Genomic DNA, 25,850 nt, shown 5'->3' with positions numbered 1-25,850 from the left:
ATTACGGGCTTTGGACTTTGAGAAATTGTTGAAAATCACAGTTATACAGACTTTTTTTCTAAACGCCTTCAGATATGGGGCTGATTTTTATACGACCGCAAAAATTTTAATTTTTTGGTTGTATATTGCTATCACGTTGGCGTCGTCATCCTGCCTCGTCGTCGTCCGAATACTTTTAGTTTTCGCACTCTAACTTTAGTAAAAGTGAATAGAAATCAATGAAATTTTAACACAAGGTTTATGACCACAGAAGGAAGGTTGGGATTGATTTTGGGAGTTTTGGTCCCAACATTTTAGGAATTAGGGGCCAAAAAGGGCCCAAATAAGCATTTTTTTGGTTTTCGCACTATAACTTTAGTTTAAGTGAATAAAAATCTATGAAATTTCGACACAAGGTTTATGACCACAAATGGACGGTTGGGATAGATATTGGGAGTTTTGGTTCCAACAGTTTAGGAATTAAGGGCCAAAAAAGGGCCCAAATAAGCATTATTCTTGGTTTTCGCACAATAACTTTAGTATAAATAAATAGAAATCAATGAAATTTAAACGCAAGGTTTATGACCACAAAAGGAAGGTTGGGATTGATTTTTGGAGTTGAGGTCACAACAGTTTATGAATTAGGGGCCAAAAAGGGGCCATAATAAGCATTATTTTTGGTTTTTGCACCATAACTTTAGTATAAGTAAATAGAAATCTATGAAATTTAAACACAAGGTTTATGACCATAAAAGGAAGGTTGGGTTTGATTTTGGGAGTTTTGGTTCCAACAGTTTAGGAATAAGGGGCCCAAAGGGTCCAAAATTGAACTTTGTGTGATTTCATCAAAAATTGAATAATTGGGGTTCTTTGATATGCCGAATCTAACTATGTATATAGATTCTTAATTTTTGGTCCCGTTTTCAAATTGGTCTACATTAAGGTCCAAAGGGTCCAAAATTAAACTTAGCTTGATTTTAACAAAAATTGAATCCTTGGGGTTCTTTGAGATACTGAATTTAAAAATATACTTAGATTTTTAATTATTGGCCTAGTTTTCAAGTTGGTCCAAATGGGGGTCCAAAATTAAACTTTGTTTGATTTCATCAGAAATTGAATAAATGGGTTCTTTGATATGCCAAATCTAACTGTGTATGTAGATTCTTAATTTTTGGTCCAGTTTTCAAATTGGTTTACATTAAGGTCCAAAGGGTCCAAAATTAAACTTAGTTTGATTTTAACAAAAATTAAATTCTTGGGCTTATTTGATATGCTTTATCTAAACATGTACTTTGATTTTTGATTATGGGCCCAGTTTTCAAGTTGGTCCAAATCAGGATTCCATATCAAGTATTGTGGAATAGCAAGAAATTTTCAATTGCACAGTATTGCACAATAGCAAGAAATATCTAATTGCACAATATTGTGCAATAGCAATTAATTTTCAATTGGAGTTATCTTTCTTTGTATAGAATAGTAGTTGATAATATATGTTGGAAATTTGCCAGACATGACTATGATGTCATTTTCTATTTTTATTTGCCAATAACTTTATGTAAATAACTTCATTGGAAATTTGCCAATATAAAATGTTGCTGATGAAGCTTTTTTTCCTTATCTTATCTAAAATGTTTTTAGATAATGTATGTTGGACATTTGCCAGACATGACTATGATGTCATTTTCTATTTTTATTTGCCAATAACTTTATGTAAATAACTTCATTGGAAATTTGCCAATATAAAATGTTGCTGATGAAGTTTTTTTTATTGTTTTATACAATAAACAATGTATATTCACTTTTACTACCAACCAATCTTTACCATTCAGTGATAACAAGCACTTTATTTTACATTTTAATATTTTATGATGTATTTAAAAGAGTAGTTATTGTTGCAAACTCCATTAGAAATTTGAATTGATATCAGTTTTGGAAAAAGGGAAACGGGGATGTGAAAAAAAAATGGGGGGGTTTAAATTTTTCTCATTTCAGATTTCATAAATAAAAAGAAAATTTCTTCAAACATTTTTTTGAGGATTAATATTCAACAGCATAGTGAATTGCTCAAAGGCAAAAAATAATTTTTAAGTTCATTAGACCACATTCATTCTGTGTCAGAAACCTATGCTGTGTCAACTATTTAATTTTAGATTTAAATAAGTTTGAAGAAGAAATCTTTAATTGATTTGTAAAATCTTGACATTTGTAAAAAAAACCATGTAATGTCAAAAATTTGATCACAATCCAAATTCAGAGCTGTATCACGCTTTGAATGTTTTGTCCATACTTGCCCCAACTGTTCAGGGTTCGACCTCTGTGGTCGTATAAAGCTGCGCCCTGCGGAGCACCTGGTTGGTATCTGAGTTAACCATGATGAGTTATAGGTCAAGCTTAAGTTTTGTTCCGCTCTGCTGATTTTTGCTGAAATTACGGGCTTTTGACTTTGATAGATTATTGAAAATCACAGTTCTACAGATTTTTTCTCTATTACCCTCCAGATTTTGAGCTGAATTTTGGTATGCGAGGCTACCATCATGTTTGTGTCCACATGTGTTTTTATATTGAAATTTTTCAACTTTTTGGGACGAGGCCATTCGTGTTGCTTTGACACATCTGCTATCAGTTAACACAAGTTTGGTGACTATTTTTAGGCCCTGCCCCTTGGTCGTGGTCCAGTGACTTTGAATGAAGTAGCAATTTATATTAAGTTAGTTTGATAAGAGCTACATGTGATGGATCAAATTCAATGATATTTTGTATGAGGTTGCAAATCTATCATTACACAATGCTATTATGACTAATTTGAAGTGATTTCGCAAGACTTATGGATTTATGGACACATGTCAGTTTGCTGACTATTTTGACACAACATTGACAAGTGACTTTGAATTAGTAAAATTTTCTGTGTAACTTAATTAGATTAAACAAATTTACAAGAACAAAACTGTTTTGAACACCAATTTGTATTTCTTATTTAAGATGTCAACTTCAAACTTATGTACACATACATATGAATGAGCGTAAGTGCATTAGTGTTATCATCTTATTTAATTGAAACTTTGTTTACTTAATTTAGAAAGATAGTTATAATAAATTACATGTAGATGGCATTTTCAACAATACTGCTATATTAAATATACAGGAATGCACCAGTAGTATCAATTTCTCAAACCTTTTTTGTATATGCAAATAAAAACACAACATATTAATATTGATCATGATTAAAAAAAAAAAAGGGCATAACTTAACTTTCCCTTATTTAACCAAAGGCAACATGTTTAGCAATTAGCTATAGTTGCACTTTGATATATTATTTTATCCCACTACACTGTAAATGAAGCATATCAGTATTCTAGATATATATATAGGTATATATATAAAAAAAACAAGTGACAACTCTATGACAGAAAACACATATGATAATCATGATATATATAAAGGTACTATGTCTACCCAATCATCTTAGCTCTCATTATGTAATTATTAATCTAGTCTTTCTTTTTTCACATTATGCAATTTATAACATTTTGTCCTCATTATTGTACATTATTTGCATATGTATTTATAGATTTTTGAAGATGCCAAGAAGAAAAAATTGGAGGGCAGCTGAGGCTAAACGTGGTGTGAAAAACCCAAAGAAACAGAGACTGACGGACTTGACTTGGGATACTGGACCCATTAACAGTACAAAATCTGACCTTGACATAGGTGATACTGACACCTTCAACAACAGTAACTCAAATAACATGGGGGATACTGACCTCCACACAAATATAAACAACAGTAACTCAAATAACATGGGGGATACTGACCTCCACACAAATATAAACAACAGTAACTCAAATAACATGGGGGATACTGACCTCCACACATATATAAACAACAGTAACTCAAATAACATGGGAGATACTAACCTCCACTCAAATGCAAACAATAGTAACTTGAAACTACTTGAAAAATCTGAATTGAATAAACTTGAAATATCTGAACTGAATATACTTGAAATATCTGAATTGAATAATCTTGAAAAATCTGAATTGAATAAACACGAACAATCTGAATTGAATGAAAACAGTAACAATAACTGTGCAAATCAAAACAGTAACAATAACTCTGCAAATCAAAACAGTAACAACAACTGTGCAAATCAAAACAGTGACAATAACTGTCTAAAAGAAACTTGTCACATACAAACAGATATTCTGTCAAATGAATCAAACAATAGTTATGCCAAAAAAGAGTCTCATTGTTTTATCCAAACTAATCTGTTGCAAGACCAAAATGAACAATTTAAAACTAATTCAGAACAAGGAGTATCAAAATATTACAATTCTTTTAATGCAAACTTTATTAAATTTGGAACTTTTGACCAGTATGCCACAAAATTTGCTGATCAAAGCAGGGGAAACCAATGTACTTGTAATTGCTTAGTTTTCTTATCACTTTCTTCTTTAAATTTTGATTCAAACACACTGAACCTGGATTACATTTTGAATAAAGGTGATGAAATTTACAGAAAGCATGTTCAAGAATTAACAACACAGGGATTATTTAAAAATATGCTCTTAAATTTTGATGAAATTCCTGTCAAAATAGAAATTCCTGAAGGGATTTTTATAATTAACAAACAAAATATTCTGTTTGGAATAGCTTTACAGTACCAAGAGTTGACTGGATTTCTCACATTACAAGAAGCAATTCAAAATTGTACAAAGCAGTCGAACAAATTTCTTATTATGATTGGAGCCATATGTTCAGCAGTTTATTATTATAATCATACATACTATTTTTTTGACACTCATTCTCATTCAGAATGTGCACTGAATAATCCATTAGATTCCTCTGGCAAAAGTATTTTGATTGGATTTGCTGACTTACATGACCTCCTCAGTTACTTGTATGGTTTTTACACCAGTTTACAAATTGATTTAGACTCTCAATTTGAAATTTTACCTGTATGTATCAGTAATAAAGATACTGACAAAGATGTGACCAAGCAGATTAAGAATTACTTTGAGGATCAGAAACTAAGGAACACAAAACAAAAAAAAGTTTCCTACCAGTATATGAAAGTACCCAAGTTTGTATATATGAAAAACTACATGCAAAAAAGAAGAAAAAACAAACAATTCAAGGAAAGAGAATTAAATGCTAAAAGATATTCAAGAAAAGATAAGAATTACAGAAAAACAGAAGCACATAGAAAGAAGTCTCAGAGAGATAATTCTGATATAAGACAAATGGAAAGACAAAGAGAACTTGCTGCTAAAAGAGAGGCTAGAAAGGATGAAAATTATAGAAGGGCTGAAGCAGAAAGTAAAAAGTCTCAAAGAGATAATCCTGATTTAAGACGGATGGAAAGACAAAGAGAATTTGTTGCTAAAAGAGAGGCTAGAAAGAATGAAGATTTCAAAAAAACAGAACTTGCTGCTAAAAGAGAAGTTAGAAAGGATAAAAATTATAGAAGGGCTGAAGCAGAAAGTAAAAAGTCTCAAAGAGACAATCCTGATTTAAGAGGGATGGAAAGACAAAGAGACTTTGTTGCTAAAAGAGAGGCTAGAAAGGATGAAAATTATAGAAGGGCTGAAGCAGAAAGTAAAAAGTCTCAAAGAGATAATCCTGATTTAAGACGGATGGAAAGACAAAGAGAATTTGTTGCTAAAAGAGAGGCTAGAAAGAATGAAGATTTCAATAGAAGAGAACTTGCTGCTAAAAGAGAGGCTAGAAAGAATGAAGATTTCAATAGAAGAGAACTTGCTGCTAAAAGAGAGGCTAGAAAGAATGAAAATTTCAATAGAAGAGAACTTGCTGCTAAAAGAGAGGCTAGAAAGAATGAAAATTTCAAAAGAAACGAAACAAAAAAGAAAAAAATTGCCAGACAAGATGAAAACTACAGAAAACATGAGTCAAAACGAGACTTCCACAGAAAACAAGAATATAGGTCACATCCAGAAAATTTAGAAAATGAGCGTTTGAAGAAACAAAGTTCAAGACAGAAAAACCTAGATATAGACAGATGTTAAGAAAAGACAGTCAAAAGTACTAAAAGAAAAAACAGTGATTTTACAGATCATGAAAAAGACCTCAAAAAGAAAAGAACTCACGGTATAACCCTTGATACCTGCATAAGAAATTTTAAAACAAAAATTAATGAAGGTCCTACATATATATGTACTTCTTGTCATCAAACTTGGTTCTGTGATTCTGTAGTTAATGCTAAAACTATTAAAATGAATACTCCTGCTAACATGTCTCATTGTTTTACAAATTTTAAATCTGTACAGCACATAGAATGGATATGCCACACTTGTCTAAATGCAATTAAAAGACAAAAAATACCTCGCTTTGCAATAGCAAATAAGATGGGATTTCCCCAAAAACCAAAAGAATTAAATTTGTATCCCTTAGAAGAGAGACTGTTATCATTAAGAATTCCTTTCATGCAGATTCGACAGTTGCCTAGAGGTGGACAGTTATCAGTTAAAGGCAATGTTGTAAATGTGCCTGTTGAAGTTCAACCTACAATAAATTCACTTCCTCATACATTAGAGAAATCAGGAACAATATCAGTTAAACTGAAGAAGAAGCTGGAATTCAAAAAGTGTGATTTTAGTGAAAATGTGAGACCATTTGCTGTCATTTGTGCATTACATTATTTGATGAGAACAAGTGAATTGTACAAGTGTTCTGGAATAGAAATAAATGAGGATTGGATTACAGAAATAGCAAAAATAAATGAAGAAGAAATACCAAATGAAAAAAATAGTACAGAACAAGAGGATAACCAAGATGAAAATGATTCAGAACATGACTCGGATCATTTCAGTGAAGTAGATGAAAATGAAACACATGTTGGTAATACAGATACACTTTTAGATCACATTCCAGACGACAATCCACTATGTGATGCAGGTTTAACTTTTGCTCCTGGTGAAGGTCAACGACCAATTAGCCTCTATAGTGATCCTGATGCAGAGTACTTATCTTTTCCAACTATATTTTGTGGTCAAAGAAGGCCAGATAATAAAGACAGGTCTGTTTCTGTTCACTATAGTGATATTGTCAAATGGGAACTAAGGTCCATGGATAGGAGAGTAGCACAGTCTGTACCAAACATTTTTTTTAAGTTGAAGAAAATTCAGTTAAAAAACATAAGTGATAAGGTCAATCTTGCTCTGAGAAGGTGTCAATCAGAAGGAAAAAAATGGACAGCAAAAGATGTACTCAATCCTAACACTGTAAATGATCTTGTAAGATTAGATGAAGGTTATTACATCTTTAGAAGTTTAAGAAACTCTCCAGTATACCTTGAAAAGAGGAAAAAAGATTTGTTTGCAATGATCAGACAATTGGGTCTTCCAACATGGTTTGGCTCTCTTTCATCTGCAGACACTAACTGGAAAGATTTGTTACGAATTCTAGGAAAATTAAATGATGGCAAAGAGTATACTGACAAGGAATTGGAAGAAATGGATTGGAATCAGAAATCTAAACTTGTTCAGAAAGACCCTGTGACATGCTCTAGATATTTTGATTATCGTGTCCAACAGTTTATGAACTTAGTGTTGAAAAGTGATCATGATCCTATTGGAAAATTGACAGACTTTTTTTATAGGGTTGAATTTCAACAGAGAGGTTCACCACATATTCATATCTTGATTTGGATTGAAAATGCACCAGTATATGAAACTAATTCAAATGAAGATGTTGTAGCATTTATTGATAAATATGTCTCCTGTTCACTTTCAGAAAATGACACTAGTTTAGTCAATTTACAAGTTCATAAACATTCTAAAACATGCAGAAAAAAAGGTCACCCAATTTGTCGTTTTGGTTTCCCCCTTCCACCTATGAAAGCAACAGTAATCTTAGAGCCTTTGAAAGAAAATGATGACATAGAAAAGTACAAGGCTATATATAAAGAAATACAAAACGAAATTAATATACTTCACAATTCTGAAGATATAGACCAGATGACATATGACATGTTTTTAGATGATGTGTTACAAATGAATGATGAAAATTACATAAAGGCCATAAGAAGCAACTTGAGTGGTCCAAAAGTTTTTCTCAAACGAAAACCATCTGAAGTCCGTGTTAATGGTTACATGAAAACTGTGTTGATAGCTTGGCAAGCAAACCATGATTTACAGTTTGTTTTAGATGCATTTGCATGTGCAGTGTATATTGTTTCATACATAAGCAAGTCACAAAAAGGTATGAGTGCATTACTAGACCAAGCATCAAAAGAAGCACGACAGGGAAATTTAGACTTGAAGCATCAAGTAAGGCACATTGGGAATTACTTTTCAAATTCTGTTGAAACAAGCGCACAAGAAGCAACATACTTAACACTACAGATGCCTTTAACAAAAGCAACAAGACAAGTTGTCTTCATTAACACATCTCCACAACACAAAAGAACTTTCCTTCTAAAACAATCATCAGCCCTAGAAAAACTAGGCCCAGACTCTACTGAAATAGAATCAGACAATGATATTAAAAGATACTCGCGTAGACCAAAACAACTGGAGAACTGGTGTCTAGCAGACTATGTATCTCAGCTTGAATTGCAGTATCCTAAAAACTTGGAATCCTCAGATCATGAAACAGAACAGCAGGAAAATGAATCTGAAAGTGAAAATGAAGAGACAAATGCAGATGTTATAGAAGAAAACAATAACAAAATCAACATAACACTGAAGAATGGTATTAGAATATACCAAAGAAAAACACCTAAGGTTATAAGATATGTTAAATATAATTACAAGACTGACTCTGAAAACTTCTACAGAGAACGCTTAATGTTATTTTATCCATGGAGAAATGAACTTTCAGATTTGCAATGTGGACATGAAACATTTGAAAAAATGTACTTGACTGTTTCAAGACTATTAGAAAAGAAAGCTAAGCAATATGAAGGAAAAGTAATAGATCTAGAGAAAGCTATAGAAGAGGCAGAAAATGATTGTAATGAGAATGATCAAATAGCACCTGCCACACAGCAAGTAGAAATGGAAGATGCTGAAATAGGCCCAACAGAATCAGAACAGTATGTTCATTTCAATCCAGATAGACCAACAGAACATAGACTGTATGATATGTCTCGTGAAGTTGGAATTGAAGCAAGAACAGTAGAATTGACAAATCATGCCAACAGAATAAGTGAGAGTGATTATTTTGATTTGATAAGATCCTTGAATAAGAAACAGTGGGAATTTTTCAAACATGTTGTCACATGGGTTAAAACAAAACATGAACCATTTTATACATTTTTGACAGGTGGAGCAGGATGTGGAAAATCTGTAGTTGTCAGAACAATATTTCAAGCTTTACACAGACACTTATGTTCTATTGAAGGTGAGGACCCTGACGATATAAGAATTCTTCTTTGTGCTCCTACTGGAAAGGCAGCTTACAATATAAATGGTCTGACTATTCACAATGCTTTCCAGATACAACCAAATAAAGGACTTGACCAGTCACTGTCATGTGATGTTCTCAATACACTCAGAATGAAATACAGAAATTTGTCTCTGATTTTGATTGATGAAATTTCAATGGTTGGAAACAAAATGTTCTCTTTACTGGAAAGAAGGCTGAAAAAAATCAAGGGAAGCAACTGTTCATTTGGTGGCGTGAGTATCATAGCTATTGGTGACTTTTTCCAACTCCAACCTGTATTTGACAGCTGGATTTTCAATGATCTAAGCAAAGGATTAACAGCGTTAGCTCCTAATTACTGGAAATTATTATTTTCTTTTCATGAACTTACTGAAATAATGAGACAAAAAGATGATTTGGAATTTGCTCAATTACTAAATAGGTTGAGACAAAATCAGCTGACTGAAAATGATTTTGCAGTTTTAAATACAAGAACTGTTTCAATCAGTGATCCATCATACAGAACTAATGCTACTCATTTGTTTGTTGAAAATGCTTTAGTGGATAATTTTAATTTACAATACATATCTAAATTAGGCTCACAAAAGGTTAAAGTTAAAGCAGTTGACACAGTTTGTGGGGATTTACCAGCATCTGTAAAAACAAAATTACTTAGTTCTTTACCAGAAAAACAGTCTGATACAGCCAATCTTGCAAAGGAAGTGGTATTAGCAATTGGGATGAAATATGATCTTACAGCTAATATTGAAGTCACTGATGGTCTCACAAATGGTTCAACTTGTGAACTTAAATTGATAGAGTGCAAAACTAAATCTATAAGACCAAGTATCATATGGGTTAAGTTTGAGGATGCCAGAATTGGTGCTAACAGTAGAAGAAAATATTCACACTTGTATGGAAAAGATGTTGAAAAAACATGGACTCCAATGTTTGACATTAAAAGGTCATTTACTTATAAATATAAGATCTTTGAAAGAATTCAATTTCCTCTTCGTCCAGCAGCCGGAAAAACAATTCATAAATCACAAGGAGACACATTACAAGAAGTTGTTGTTAGTCTGAAATCAAAACGTAAAGGGAAAATACCACATATTCACTATGTTGCGCTAAGCAGAGTAACATCTTTAACTGGATTACAGATATTAGATCTCAATCAAGAAGCAATAGCTGTAGCAGAGTGTGTTCGACAAGAATTACACAGACTAAGGACAGATGCAACTCTACAGTTGTGCTTTAAGCCATTGTATAATTTATCAAGTAACTATTTTAAAGTAGTTTTCAACAACTCAAGGTCTTTTCATGCTCACTTTAATGATATAAAATCAGACCCTAACATCTTGGATGCTGATGTTATTGGTATTGCGGAATCAAGACTTGTTTCAACAGATGAAAATGATGATTTTCATGTACCTGGTTTTGAACCACCAGTTCGATTAGACCAAAAGCAAACAAACTTTAATACAAGACCACCTCATGGATTGGTATTATATTATCGAAATGATTGTATTCTTCACAATACAGTCACTTTCTCAACTCCATCTTTAGAGTTTGTTATAGCAGACATAATATCACCCAGCAAAGGTCTTTTTCAGGTTGTCTTTGTTTACAAAGCACCAATATGTAAATTGCAACAACTAAAAGATACTTTCCTTGCAAACCTTCTTCCTGATGTGTATTTAAGACATCCAAAAATTATCATAATGGGAGACTTTAATATTGATTTAAACACTGGGAACACTTCTTTTTTAAAGTTCATGAGAGATTCATTTTGCTGTTCACAAATTGTGTCTAAACCTACTACATCTTATGGTACATTGTTGGACTTAATTTTCCTAAATTTTGATAGTAAGGTAAATTTTGAAACAGATGTTCTTGATTCCTATTGGTCAGATCATAAAGTTATATATGTAGCCATCGAAACACAATGATTCAGTGTAATGATTATTTTATATGTCGAAACCAGCTTTGCTTGAAACAATGAAAATTAAACCCGCTGAAAAACATGACACATTTGTGGTTGCTGAAAATGCAACCTCAAATGTGCAGGAGTGGTTTTAAAGGAAAATGGGTTTCCACTCCAACAGATTTGCCTTTTCATAAGTAGGAATAGAAATGGAGTTGGCTTCAAAACTTCTGATATCCAGTATTACCTGCATAGAAGAAAGCTTCTTTACAAAGCTTTCTTCTTTATAGGTACACTGGATTAACGGTAGCAGAGGTAAAGAAATTTGAAACTGTGTTGCTTTGACTCCCATAAAGCAGAAAGGCCCTTGGTGATTGGTCAACCATTTTGCTATGGAAGAAAAGTAGAATTCCATTTATTTCAAGTCAGTAATGATTGGAGATATCAAATTTTAGAACCTCTACTACCTGAATGCTCATTGTATCAGTGGAGAGTTATGTGCACTTCGCATGTGAACACTCCTGATATTTACTTGTTATAAATGTATATATATATAATTCTTGAAATATTTATTTTTGAATACAATCAAAAGCCATTACTTTAATATAGATGTAAAAAGGGAGTTTTGAAGACCACAAGTTCCATGCCTCATTTCTCTTCCTACAAAATGATTAAATTTAACTGGCTGTTTGATGAACTATGATTAAATAATCAAAATGTTTATGAATGTTGAAATCCTTGCTGTTATGTACATATATTCATTGTAATTTTTCATATAGATAACTTGATACAATTTACAATACTGTTATTCACTATATATATATAATATACTAAACATTTATCATGATTAAGTATGTACAGTTTACTTTTTGTAATGCCAAATTAATCTATATATTTATCTCATCCAATATTCATTGACTTTTCTGTTTAAGAAATGCTCTCATGTTCATATCAGACATAATAAATCAGTTTTTGTACAAATACCACATGATTTATTATAATATAAGTACTTGGAGTTCTCCAAATTGAAAAACAATCCATAAATCCAACATTTTTGATTTCTTATGATTTCATGTCTTATTCTAAGTACAAGTTTATCAATATGTGTAAATCATTAATTCATGCTAAGGGTTAAATGTTGAGGGAAAAAAATCAAATATTGCATTAGTTTGTCATTCTACTCAACTCTGTGGTTGCTTATACATTTGATAAATATGTAGAAGTCATTTATAAAACAGAAACTAATGAACAATTCATGTAAACATTTGCTTCATAGAGAAGAAATTTGTGAACATTTGCCTATTAGAGAAGAATTTGTGAACATTTGCTTAATAGAGCAGAAATCGGAAAATTTGCTTAACAGAGCAGAAATTTGTGAACATTTGCTTAATAGAGCAGAAATTTGTGAACATTTGCTTAATAGAGCAGAAATTTGTGAACATTTGCTTAATAGAGAAGAAATTTGAGAACATTTGCTTAATAGAGAAGAAATTTGAGAACATTTGCTTATAATAGAGAAGAAATTTGATAACATTTGCTTAATAGAGAAGAAATTTGAGAACATTTAATGACTGTTTTATAATATGCAAAGTAAATTCAGTAAACTAACTGCTGAAGAAAATAAGAATTATATAGATTGTTTCAGTTGTTGTTATAATAACATCATCGTAACAACAATTAATAAACGTATGGAGTAAACTCTAGAATCTTGCATTAAAGCAAATCCACCAGAACTGATATGAATAAAGTTTAAAACAGAGATACTATGGTACAACTCAGTATACCATGAATAGAAAGGAAACAAAAATGACAAATACTTTGACAGATAGTTGTTAAATGTTCAAGAGGAAATAAATTATATATAGAATCTAGACTTTTAAGTTGAAAAAAACTGTTGAATATTCTTCTTGACAAGTCTTTACAAATTAACTTCAAGTTATTTTGAAGGTCAAGTTATGGAAACAATAATCATATCATAATACAATCGCTGTATTGCTTTTTATATATACTGTTTTTACTTTCATATTTTGACTTTTAAAATGTGTTGTTATAGAATGTAAATATTGTTCTATAAGTGAACTGTTTTAATGCACATATATAAAAAAAAATGTATAAGACAATGAATATTATAATGCATTATTTGAAGTATTTGATGTGTTCAAATTTTTCATAATAAACAATTACTTTTGATGTATTTTTATTATTTTTCACACCCCATTCATTTTTGAAATTGATAAGAACAAAACCTGCAGAAGAGAAAAGAAATGAGTTGGAGACAAACATGGTCACAACCTAAAAAAGACAAACAAATAGCAGCTTCACACATATTAGAACTACTATAAAGGTCGTCTCTATTTAAGCTAGCAAAAACTTAGTTTTCTGTGTCTACCTTCTTGTTCAATTCAAGTAATACCTATTCATTTTAAATCTTAATTTAAAGATCAGGTCACCACTCATAAAAGAGTATAATCTTGGGTCCAGTAAAAAGATTGATACAGTTGATCTGTTTTCATTCTCCATAATGATCAGTAACTTTGCTGTCATAACCAATTGAACAACTTGTATATGATGAACATGTCAAAATCAATTAAAGTTTTCTTGATGATCCTTGACCAGTAATGATAGCGTCTGGCGTATATACAAAATGTAGTCCTGGTACTGATGATGAGTTTATATAGAACAAATATATAGATATGTATGTCCATGAGAGAACAACACAATACTTGAAAAGTGTGTTTTAGACCTCAAAACTAAAAACTAGTTGAAAGTAGTTCAATCACAAGAAAGATAAGATTTTGGTTCACAAAGTTTCTTTTAATAATAAGTATTATTGTTATTTCATGCATCAATTGTCAACAAAAATCTAAGGTGAGCGACACAGGGTCCTTGGACCCTCTAGTTTTTTTTAGTTTTAGTTCATTTATAAATATATATGTTCAGGAGTGAAGTGGGAAGTCCATTTTCACCGAACTAGTTCACATTATTGATTAGGGCCACTTGAAGCCCGCTTTCGGGATCGGGATTTTCTCGTCCACTCGTGGCTTTGGGCTGTTTTTCTTTTTTTTTGTCAGATTGTTTTGTCTTTGACTTATTTCTAATTCCTCATCATTTATAAAAAAAAATACTCTAGAGTTATCTCTCTTCAAGTGGTAAAATTGAGAATGGAAATAAGGAATGTGCCAAAGAGACAATAACCCGACCATAGAGCAGACAACAGCAGAAGGTCACCAACAGGTCTTCAATGCAACGAGAAATTCTCGCAACCGGAGGCGTCCTTCAGCTGGCTTTATATATCCTATATTCTTGGATATCATAGATATCTTTTACCATGTGCTTTGACAAATAATTTCTGAGACATGACATTATACATATCAAAGGAATTTTTCCTGAAGCATACAATCAGACTCATGCACTTAATATGTCCTAGTCAATGACTAAAGCCTATCCTATGGATACCTTTTTCGACTTTTACACCATTCAAGAGAGGCGAAAGATATCAGAGGGACATTCAACCGCATAAACCAAAAATAATTGACAACGCCAGGGATAAAAAGAAGTCAAATAATAGTACACAAAACACAACATCGAAAACTTAAAGATAGCAACACGAACCCCTCCAAAATTGGGAGAGGCATGCTTCTTGTGTAGCACCCATTGTGTTGCTAATGTTAGTGACAAACCCCTTAATAATTCGGTAAGTCACATTCTTGAAAGGGGGACGGGATTGTAGCTTATTCATAAGAAACATATTCGTGATCATCTGTGTACGGATATTCAATAACGGTCAACCAAATCGTTATAGTAAATGGGCTATGTTATAGATTTATTCAAAATTTTGCATAAACCTTTAGCTCGTTGAACTACATCAGAATCTGAAAAATTAAAAAAAAAGTGCCTTTGACTCTTTTTTTCCTTACATATTACTGATTAAATCCTTTCAAATTTAAGTGCCGTTTTGTATAAAAAGCACATTAAATCGGGGAAAATCAAACTAATGATTTGACTATAAAATCATATTAAAACTTCAATTTTTTACTCCATAGATATTTCTTACAAAAATATATGTTGTTGACAATATGTGTACATAAAAAAATCAAGGTACTTCCCTCAAAAGTTCGATACCCGGTCTGAGACTACTGTGTATTAATAAAGTTGTCTCGGGATAACCTATTACCTAAGGCAGTAAATTCTTATCCTAATTATAAACACGGAATGCTAACTATTCCGGATATAGGTCCAAGATTAATGTACTTCCGGTTTATTTTCGTAAATGAAGTAGGTTACGCAAATTGGCGGTTTGTTCAAAAGAAATTAAGTCAACATGTCGGATACCAATATGAGAAATAGAATGGACACGTTAAGAAAGTCATTCAGACTTCCTTGGAAAACAGGAAAGAGATACAATGTACTGGAAGGGAAGGAAAACACATACTTCAACACACCAAAACCATCTCATAGACGACTAAGTTCAGACGGGCAGATACAAAACATTCAACAAAATAACAAGGAAAGTCGCTTCAAAAGAAATACAAGTCTTACAAGATCAGTTCGAGACGCTGTTGGAACAATAAAACAGGTAACATACCACATCTTACGGACATCTTACTTAAGCATCGAATTTGTTAATAATATTAATAATTTAGTATTTATGTTATTTATTTTTATACAAGTTTCTTTCTACAGCATCATGAGCATGCATGCATTTAATTAATAAAAACTCCAGTCTCCAACATCTTAATAGGTTATAAATTATAATGAACCATTTTAGACATTATATTTCAAATGAGAAATAGGTTCTGTGCAAAAGGATTTTGGAGCCAATGGAGGATGCATTAAATTAAGATTAATTGTCATGACTCAGGCTCTCAACAATGTGTATTCTTTCATGCATTTTGACTAAGCTGACATTTTAAAGCAATTTGGGACAGGAAATGAATAAAAGTGGCATTTATTGACACATTGAAATTCATATAATTACATTTAATGTACATGATGTATATATATATACATGATGTTCTTGTTCACAAATATAATGAAATGTTCACCAACTTACAAAATTATATATATATAATTTTTGTAAGTTGGTGTACATTTCATTATATTTATGTACATAGAATTATAAGGGTATTTAACTGGAGAGAAAACTTTAAAAGTAGAATGACAAGTACATCTATATAAAGCTGTACAAAAAAAAGAAAAAGGAAATTAGCCAATTTAATTTATAACTGATCATAACTACAAGTACCAACTCTTGACCCAAGGTTAACTTTATAGATTATTTCCTTTGAGATTTCATTGTGACTTGCATGGACACACACGGTCATAGCATCATTTAAATTTGTATTGAATTTGTTACTGCAGAAAGATTTTATAACTTTGTATATCATGTACATATATATTAAATATATATATATTCTGATATATGATGCCAAAAAATAATGATTTGGGAACAAAAATCATACATGTTGTTCTTATTTGTATATTAATAAGGTGTATTTCTTTTACATTTGGTTATTTTCTTGTCACAGCTGCATTTATATATTGTCCCAACACAAAACATTAATGTTCACAGTTGTTTTCTAGACATTAAAATGAACTTTTTTGGTTGGTACATGTATTGTGAAAATTGTGAATCCAGAAAAAAATTGTGAATCCAGAAAAAAAACACTAGTTATATATTCCCTACGTGTAGAAAAAAAATATAATTACTAACCAGCTGTTGTTTAATATGTTTGAAATGATTTCTTAATTACTTTAATTTTTTGTCAAATTAAAAATAAATAATTATAATTTAATGTATAATGTTGTTTTTTATGTAATAATTACACAATAAAAGACCACTTTACACAATGCAATATTTACCCAATGGTCAGATCTGACCCACAGATAAAACATGTTGTTTACATTTATCTGTAATTATATTTAATCACATTGATCTAGGTGATAATTGCCATCAAACATGTTTTTGTTGGATTAAGAACACTTGAAGAATGTGACATTAATTGTATGATGTAATATCAATATTTGGCATCTTACGTCTTTTCATATTATCAGTGGTATAGTTTGATAGTGAATAAAAATCAAACACTGGGCATCAAATAAAGATATGATATAGTGTCACTCCACCTACATCATGTACATGTATTGTATTGTGTTGTATTTTTAAACTTGCATAATATTTTTCAATTTGTCTTTGACATAAAATGTATGTAAATACACATGTAAGATATATCTAGTTTTGCCACTTTAAAATAAGCCATCCCATATTCATGATATTTAAATTTTAATGGCCAATTTTCTTTCCTAAATTGTAAAAAATGGTAATTATATGTGTATATTTAAGTGGGAAAAAATCACACATTTAACAAATGTTAGAAATAAGTTACAGATCAATTATGTCAATTTTTGTACAAATGTTTTGTCTTTGCTCCTTTTTCAAAGTAAATTGGAACTTTTATTGGGGGAAAAATTTACATGATAAAAAAAAACGAAAAACAAAGGATTTTTTTAAAGTGTTTTAAAATCTGTCCTGAAATCCAGAAGACTGACAGGAAATGTAAAATTAGTGAATTGAAACCAGTCAATTTAACTGTCTGATGAATTTACATGGACAACAGTTTTGTAAGAAATCCTTGGAAAATGTATTCAATTGCAATAAACATAAAAATAGAAATACCACACCCGTATATTTCAACTTTAATACTTTGTTAGTTTATATTACAAATGAAACAACATTGTACATGCAATATCAATGAACTTTACTGGGATTTTTAATGTTAAATTTAGTATATTGACTTTTCTATGATAGAGAAACAGAACAACACCATCAACTATTGTCAATGATTGTTAATTTTTCAGGCCCTGTTCTGGCCCAAAGTCATGGTCCAGTGGCTTTCAATTAATATTAAAGCAATTATCTGTTTTCTGTAGAAATTATAGAAATGTAGTTAGATAGGACATGTAGGAATAACCTATGATAAACAATTTCCCATTTCAATTCTCTATTTTAACAATGTTTTCTTTAAATTTGCATTACATTATCAGTCTTTATCAGCTTGTAACCTATTTTGAGACCCTGTCCCTAGTTTATGGTCCAGCAACTTAAAATTGTCTACCGGACAGACAAAACTTTTCTTTGTGTCAACAGTTAATTTGTACTTGCATGATACATGACTTGTCCTGTTATACAGCTTCTTTGTTGAGTCAACAATGTATTTAAAATTACGAATAGAGAATGGACATGATGGAAATGGGCCATGTGCCAAAAGAGCACAAAACAACTGAAGGCAACCAATGGGTTTTCAACATTGTTCACATTATAGTTCCTTTTTTTATAAAATTTGTACATGTATTGATTGTCAGATCTAAGCCAAAGTATACCATTGTTGCCTTACTCTGTTAATAATTTCAGAACTAAAAGAATAATTACTCTATGTTTTATTTTCACACTAGAAATTTCGATCATCAACACGACAGAGGAAAAGGTTACAAGATGATAAACCCACAACTCCTTTACGTAAGACAAAGAAGACAACACAGAGTGCAGGGAAATCAGCCAATCAGATGGCTTACAGAGATGTTAAAATGTACTCTCCTTTTACCATTGAGACACCACGGAAACACAAAGGAATCAAGACAGTCACACAGTCTAGAGCATGGTTAGTTTACATTTTTGTGTAATTAAATCAGACAAACAAATGTATATATATGTATGTAGGTAATTGTAGGGAATGTGTCAAAAAGGTAACTACATGACCAAAGAGCAGAAAATGGCCAATGGCCACCAATCATTAAGACCAATGAGTCTTCAACACAATGAAAAAATCTCTTAACTGGAGGTCACCCCAAAGTGCTTCAGCTGGCCCCTTGAAAAAAACGTAGTTAAGACTAAACATGCTAAAGTGGTTGTGGTTGTTGTTTGTTTGTTAAACATTTTTATGCCCCACCTACGATAGTAGAGGGCATTATGTTTCTGGTCTGTGGCTCCGTTCTTCCGTCCGTCCATCTGTGGTTCTGTTCGTCCGTCCAGGTTAAAGTTTTTGGTCAAGGTAGTTTTTGATGAAGCTGAAGTCCAATCAACTTGAAACTTAGTACACTTGTTGCTTATGAGATGATCTTTTTAATTTTTAAGCCAAATTAGACTTTTGACCCCAATTTTACGGTCCACTGAACATAGAAAATGAAAGTGGGAGTTTCAGGTTAAAGTTTTTGGTCAAGGTAGTTTTTGATGAAACTGAAGTCCAATCAACTTGAAACTTAGTACACTTGTTGCTTATGATATGATCTTTCTAATTTTAATGCCAAATTAGATAATTACCCAATTTCACGGTCCATGGAACATGGAAAAGGATAGTGCGAGTGGGGCATCTGTGTACTTTGGACACATTCTTGTTTTCTAAGGATTTGACAGTGTCAGTTGGTTTTTCTGTTTGAATTCTTCAACTGACACAACACTAGTAATTTTGGGGCCCTTTGTAGATTGCTGTTTGGTATGAGCCAAGGCTATTTGGTAAAGGCCTTATTTAACCTTTAATTGTTAACTTTTTATGCATTTTGATTGAGAGTTGGCTTATTGACACCAGTCTGCACCCAAAACTTTTTAAACTACAAGCCCAAAGACCAATATTCCAACATTTTTTTTATTGGTCCAAAGTTCCAAACAAAGTTTTGCAATAACTTACTAGTCCATATAACATTTCACTAGTCTGGGACTAGTGGCTAACAGTGCAGACTGTGACACTCATGATACAACTTCATATTCATAGTTCAGTGAAAATGTATGCCACACTTAACTCTGAAAGATATACAAATGTCAAAATAAATTTTAAAAAATACAAGACTAACAATGGCCAGAGGTTCCTGACTTGGGACTGGCACAACAATGTGGCGGGGGTTAAACATGTTTTGTGAGATTTCAACCCTCCCCTATACCACTAGCCAATGTTGAATTGTAAAACAAACAAACACAGCAACACACTGTTATGCTTTTATTGCAGAACATCTGGAAATTACCAATACCATAATGGACAAAAAATCCTAGGGTTGACAATTGTGAAGATTCATACATGAACTTGTAAATGTATATGCTTTTCTGATCTTAAATTTATTTTCAGTAGGCAGGAACAGTTTGAGACCCCTACCAGACTGAAAAGAGAAGTAGAAGCATTAACAGCTAATATGAAAGCCCTTGCTGCTTTAACACCCAATACTTTACAAGACAGAGCTTCTAGGAGGTAAGATTTTGTTCCAAAGTCAGAGATATCAATTGAAATCCCTTCAACATACCCATTTTTCCTGTACATGGGGGGGGGGGGAACCTAATCAATTCAACAACTATAATTAATTCACTAGTCAGTGCTTCTAGGTTTTGAAGATAGCATGTCAGTAACATCCAACTCGTAAAATTATTGTACGCTATGCTCTCCCTAAGATTTTGTATGCCATATGCATGCTTATGATTGAAAATTAAAAAAAAAACATAAAAAAAAATACTATAGATCTACTCTCTGTTTAAGAAACATTTTAGGATTATATGGTTCTGTTGGATTGATACACACCTTCAAAACTTTATAAAGGCAGACATTATATTGACTGATGTAAGCATAACCAGTTAAGATTGTCAAAGTGAGTGTTGTCAGATTCTTGTAAGCAAAGCTTTGACATCTGTATTTTAATCAGATTGATTCAACAGTGAACCAAAACAAATCAAATCAGGTGTTCCAGAGTGGTAAGCAGTTTCTGCTCCAAATAATCATACAACCAAATCTATTAATTGACTATTAGCGATCAGTGATATTCTTTGCCTTTAATTACATCTGTACGGTAATTCCATTGTTTCCTTAGAAAAAAAATTCTAAATTATTCAAATTAGCGGATATAAATTATTTCTTATATTTATTTTTATTTGCATGTATAACTAGTCATGATGCTGTAAAATTCACATCTTCATTTTCAATATTATTTATTTTACAGAAAATCACCAATCACAAATGGTAGCTTGAAAACCAGGACGACAAGAACCAGCATGTCTGCTAGAAAACAGATCCATACATTTGTATACTGATTAAACCAGCAAAGAAACAGATCGATTGGAATATTTGTGAAGAGATTACATTTGTTAACGATTTAGGCCAAGTTTTTCTTGTCAAATGTTATAACTTAGATTATATCATTGTATATGGTGCTAAGACATTTTTGTTTTGATTTGATTTTTATACCAAAAATACTTTTTTTTGTAAATTGTAACATAATATAACATGAATGAATGGTTTCCTAGTTCCATTTACTAGTTAAAGAATAAGTGATATCTAGAACTTTTTGCATCAGCTAGTTTTAAGAAAAATCTCAAGTTAAATTTGAAGAGGCCTTCTTTTGGAAACTCATATAAATTGGAATAGAAGTTGGTGTTGTAAACCTTCCAACCGATGATATTAAAGGGCACTTCATGAACAACAGTTGTATTAATCAGATAAAACAGGGCAAGTCGCAGTGTCAGTTTAAATTTTGTTAAAAATTGATAAATCTTTTGATGTCTTAAATTTGATTTCCAACAAGATGTTGGGTCTATATTTTATGATAAGTGTTGATAAGTTATACAGATGTTATAAGACATAGTGTTGTTAGGCTACTTTTTTTATCAAAACAGATGATATACTTTTAACATGTGCACTTGTTAGGTTGTTATAATGTAAATATTTATAACTATATACTCAATACCTGTTTATGCTGCTGCTTAAACATTAATACATAGTGCTTTAAAATGCTTCTGTCTCTTACTATCACTTTCTACGCAGTATTGTGGTTTGTTTTGCTCTTTGTTTGGGTTCTTGTCTCTTTGACACATAACTTGTTTCCGTTCTCAATGTTAGTTCCCATATAAGTGTGGATTTATATAGCATTATTAAATGATAACTGCTAGTATAGGTATGTTTTTTCCTTCTTTTCTTACTACTTGTTCTTATCTTGGTTTAGTTTGCATTTGAATGAGATTAAAAATGCTTTTGATTAACAAAAGTACTTTGAATTTATAGTATTATTCTTTTGCTTTGATACTTTCTTAGATTTTATAAATAACTTTTGATTAAGTGGTTACGTGAACGATAACAAATGTTACATAAAAAATTCTTGTGGTTATACTAGTATGAGACTTCACCCTAATTTCAAGATATCCAAAAAAGTTGATGCTAACTAAACATTGTCATTAAAATCATTGAAAAAGTTATGTATTGTTTTTCAATGATTAGCAAATATGTACTCTTTTTGTGAGACCTCATATAGATATTGAAAGATTCTATTACCACATAATGATTCAATTCATGCACCAAAAATGCTAAAACTCACTATATGAGATTTAAGGTTTTCTGTTTGCACAAACATGACAATACATTCTTTAATAGCTTGCTGTCACTAATACGTGTATATGAAATTAAAGTAATAACAAAGGAGACATATTATATCTGTAACCTGTACTGGGCATTATCACAATTACTCTGGTCAGTAAATTATCAATTTCACTGTGTATGCATTAAGCTCTGTTTTGTATGTTGACCTTGAATGGTTTACTTTTTACACATTGTGACTTGGATGGAATGTTGTCTCATTGGCATTCATATTACGTCCATTTACTCCTAATATAAAGAGTTGTAAATGTATTAACATAAAATCAGAACAAAAATAGAGGAATGCTTGAAGGAGATTAGTGAAGCCATTAAAGCCTATTTTATTTTAAAATCTAAAGTAACTTAAAAATAACATATGATAAAATATGTATTTATTTTCAGTTTAAGTTTATATATTGTTTTAATTTTTGTTGATTTTATTTCATATTTTTACATAATTTTCAAACCAAAAAATTTGTATGAAAGATTTGGGACATATTTAACTGAGATAGCAACCCAACAAGCATTTATATTAAGGACGCAAGTTGAAACATTTTACGTATTACTAAATGTTTATTTTATTATCCTACATACAGTTGTGCTGGTCACTTTTATTGCTTTTATCTAAAAAAAAAATGTGTTTAATTTGAGCATCTTATGAAGCCCAAACACATGTCTGGTTTACCAAATTATAAGCATGGTTTGTTTGATGAGTTTTAATAGAGAAATCAGAATCTTCCTTTTTTCTTTCATTTAGTTTATGATACCAGGTTAGTTTTGGTTGCTTGCTATAACAATATGAATTGATTTTATATAAGGAACACATTTGATAAAGTATGGTCATCTCATATATCCTTAGGGTTTTATTTTACTGCAAATGTACAACGGTTGCAATCGTAGTAATGCATTTATGAGAACTACTGTCTGTAACAAAATTATAGATTTAGTCTCATTATTTAATTGTTGGTAATATTTATTATTTGGTTTATTATGTTTATTCACTTATCTTTTTTTCACATATTGTATCATGCATGTAGTCAATAATGAGCGTTTTTTTCTGTTTGAAAATCATTTAGTCACTGAAATCAGAATTTAAAATTACCTCATTATTATATCGGTGAAATTTAAACCTAAATTCATTACTCTTGTTGAATTTATATCATTACCTCAATGTCACATTATTTATGGATAATTTTACATAAACTATGATAAATGAAATTCTTACTGTAACCAGAATATATTCAAACCAAACAGATGTTATATTATAGTAAAAGACCACATGATGGTTCCAAGGTAGCTACGGTGTTTTGCTATATATTGTGAATTTAGTATTGCATTTAAACATTAGCGTAATGAATAATATTTTTTTAAGGTAACTTATAAGGATAGAAGCTGCAGTTTATATACATTATTTATACTTTGCATGTATACTTACACCTGTATTATTTAAGGAATGACTGTAATATTTTTTCTGTGTATTAAGAAATCACGTAAAAAATTTGGTGCACACTGAATAACGTGTGTAGCGGGTTATTTAACAGTGTGCACCACATTTTTTATGTTATTTCAAATAGACAGAAAAAATATTACAGTCATTTCTTATAATTAAATACTAATTTCCATTTTAAACTGTAGAAAATCAAGAAAAAACGTTGATGACGTCATGGTCACATGACTAAATTATGTCTATGGGCTGATAACAAAATGACCTCAGCCAATCAGAAGACGAGTTACATTCAAAATTAAATTATTTCATAATCTCATTACATTTATGTTTCATTAGCATCCATGGTTTGATTGTTAGACAACCAAAGAATAGTCACTCTAATACTCTAAAAATATACTTCATTTCCCAATTAAATGAAACATATATGACTGTATGTGCTCCACATGACAACAATGCTTAATGAAACAAAATAGTTATACAGATTCACAATCGCAAATTTGTATTCTCATGTGGAATAAAACAATAATTTAGTGGTGTTCTGAATCTAAATTTCATGCTTTTCTGGGATATATCAGATAAGAAAAAACTTGAGGAAATTGCATAAAGTACTGTAAATTCTGAAAATATTGTGATGTTTTTATTATTGCAAAAAATGTGACAGGGTTATAATCCCGTTACGATAATTTTTTTTATGAATTAAACATTTTTTTTGTAATATCGCAAAAATTGAAAATCGCAATTTAGTAAAAAATGATTAAATCCAAATAATAAAGCTCGCTATAATTTCTGAATTTACAGTATTTATAAAGTTGGACAGGTTGCATTGAAAAGGTAAACATCTCCTGCTATGCATTCTTCCTACATACTCCAATACAAAGTTGTTTCTAAAATAAACATATTGTAACAACATTTCTATCATATTGATATTCATTAGATGTAAACCAAATAACTAAGAACCATAGTTGTTCTATCAACTGATTGATCTATATTTGATCTAAGCTTAGTATTAAATATGGATTCTTTATTTGTTTTCTTGTCATTTATACTTTTGCCCTTTGTCCTGTATCATTCCTCTACTAATTTTTATCATTTTTGTTTCAGATTTAAATACTAAATTTGAACCCCTTTCTTTTTGTAAATACCACCAAACATTCATGTGCTAGAATATAACAATTTACTGTGCTATTATGGAGAAATGGACTTGCTTTATCAAACAATAATGCTCTCCAATTGTATCATATGTTCATAAATAAATATGGACTGTTGAAAAGCTACACCAAATACTTCCTAAGAACTATAGAAGTTCCATAACATGTATAAGTAATTTTATATACCTATACCTTTAATTGTTACATATTCCTTACCTTATTAGGGATTGCTATGAGACAACTACCATAGACAAAAAGACAAGGCTACGAACAACTACCACACTGTAAGGCATTCAACAATGAGTAAAATCAAAACTGTAATTAAAGAGTGCTGTGGAAGGCCCATGGCATGACAAATGTGACTATTTAAACAAGAAAACTAACATCAGGATAGAGGTTTAACAAATCAATATAAAAGCAAATATGACTTAGAAACTAGCAAAAACTTTGTCTTTCTCTCAAGTTCTATGGCACGATAAAAACGAGAAACTAATACAAGAAAAGGATTGATACAGAAAGCATCTTATGAAAACTTACTTTTCAAATATTTTAACATTACAAAGAAAAAATTCGAAAAAAAAACAAAATGA

At 31.0% G+C, this 25,850-nt stretch overlaps 1 protein-coding gene across 2 annotated transcripts; it reads left to right on the top strand.

The window, feature by feature from the left end:
- Nucleotides 1–15,535: 15,535 nt before the first annotated feature.
- On the top strand, nt 15,536–25,136 carry LOC143075092 (uncharacterized). 2 transcript variants are annotated; one of them, XM_076250384.1, is made up of 4 exons: nt 15,536–15,863; nt 18,740–18,945; nt 20,404–20,520; nt 21,260–25,136. In XM_076250384.1, the coding sequence occupies exons 1-4, from the start codon at nt 15,609–15,611 to the stop codon at nt 21,348–21,350; spliced, it is 669 nt and encodes a 222-aa protein (XP_076106499.1). In that variant the 5' UTR covers nt 15,536–15,608; the 3' UTR covers nt 21,351–25,136. The 2 variants fall into 2 exon arrangements, with proteins under 2 accessions (XP_076106499.1, XP_076106498.1); XM_076250383.1 differs by having other exon boundaries at nt 20,401–20,520.
- Nucleotides 25,137–25,850: the final 714 nt, after the last annotated feature.

The sequence above is a fragment of the Mytilus galloprovincialis genome, chromosome 5, assembly GCF_965363235.1.
Source record: "Mytilus galloprovincialis chromosome 5, xbMytGall1.hap1.1, whole genome shotgun sequence".
Taxonomy (NCBI): Eukaryota; Metazoa; Mollusca; class Bivalvia; order Mytilida; family Mytilidae; genus Mytilus; species Mytilus galloprovincialis.
This window is presented reverse-complemented; position numbering and strand designations above follow the sequence as displayed.

Excerpts from the sequence above, each read along its gene's own strand:
- LOC143075092 (XM_076250383.1), top strand. The coding sequence starts at position 15,609 with ATGTCGGATACCAATATGAGAAATAGAATGGACACGTTAAGAAAGTCA. Across the intron at positions 15,864-18,739 it reads CTGTTGGAACAATAAAACAG|AAATTTCGATCATCAACACG; the intron begins GTAACATACCAC and ends TTTTCACACTAG. Across the intron at positions 18,946-20,400 it reads GTCACACAGTCTAGAGCATG|TAGGCAGGAACAGTTTGAGA; the intron begins GTTAGTTTACAT and ends ATTTATTTTCAG.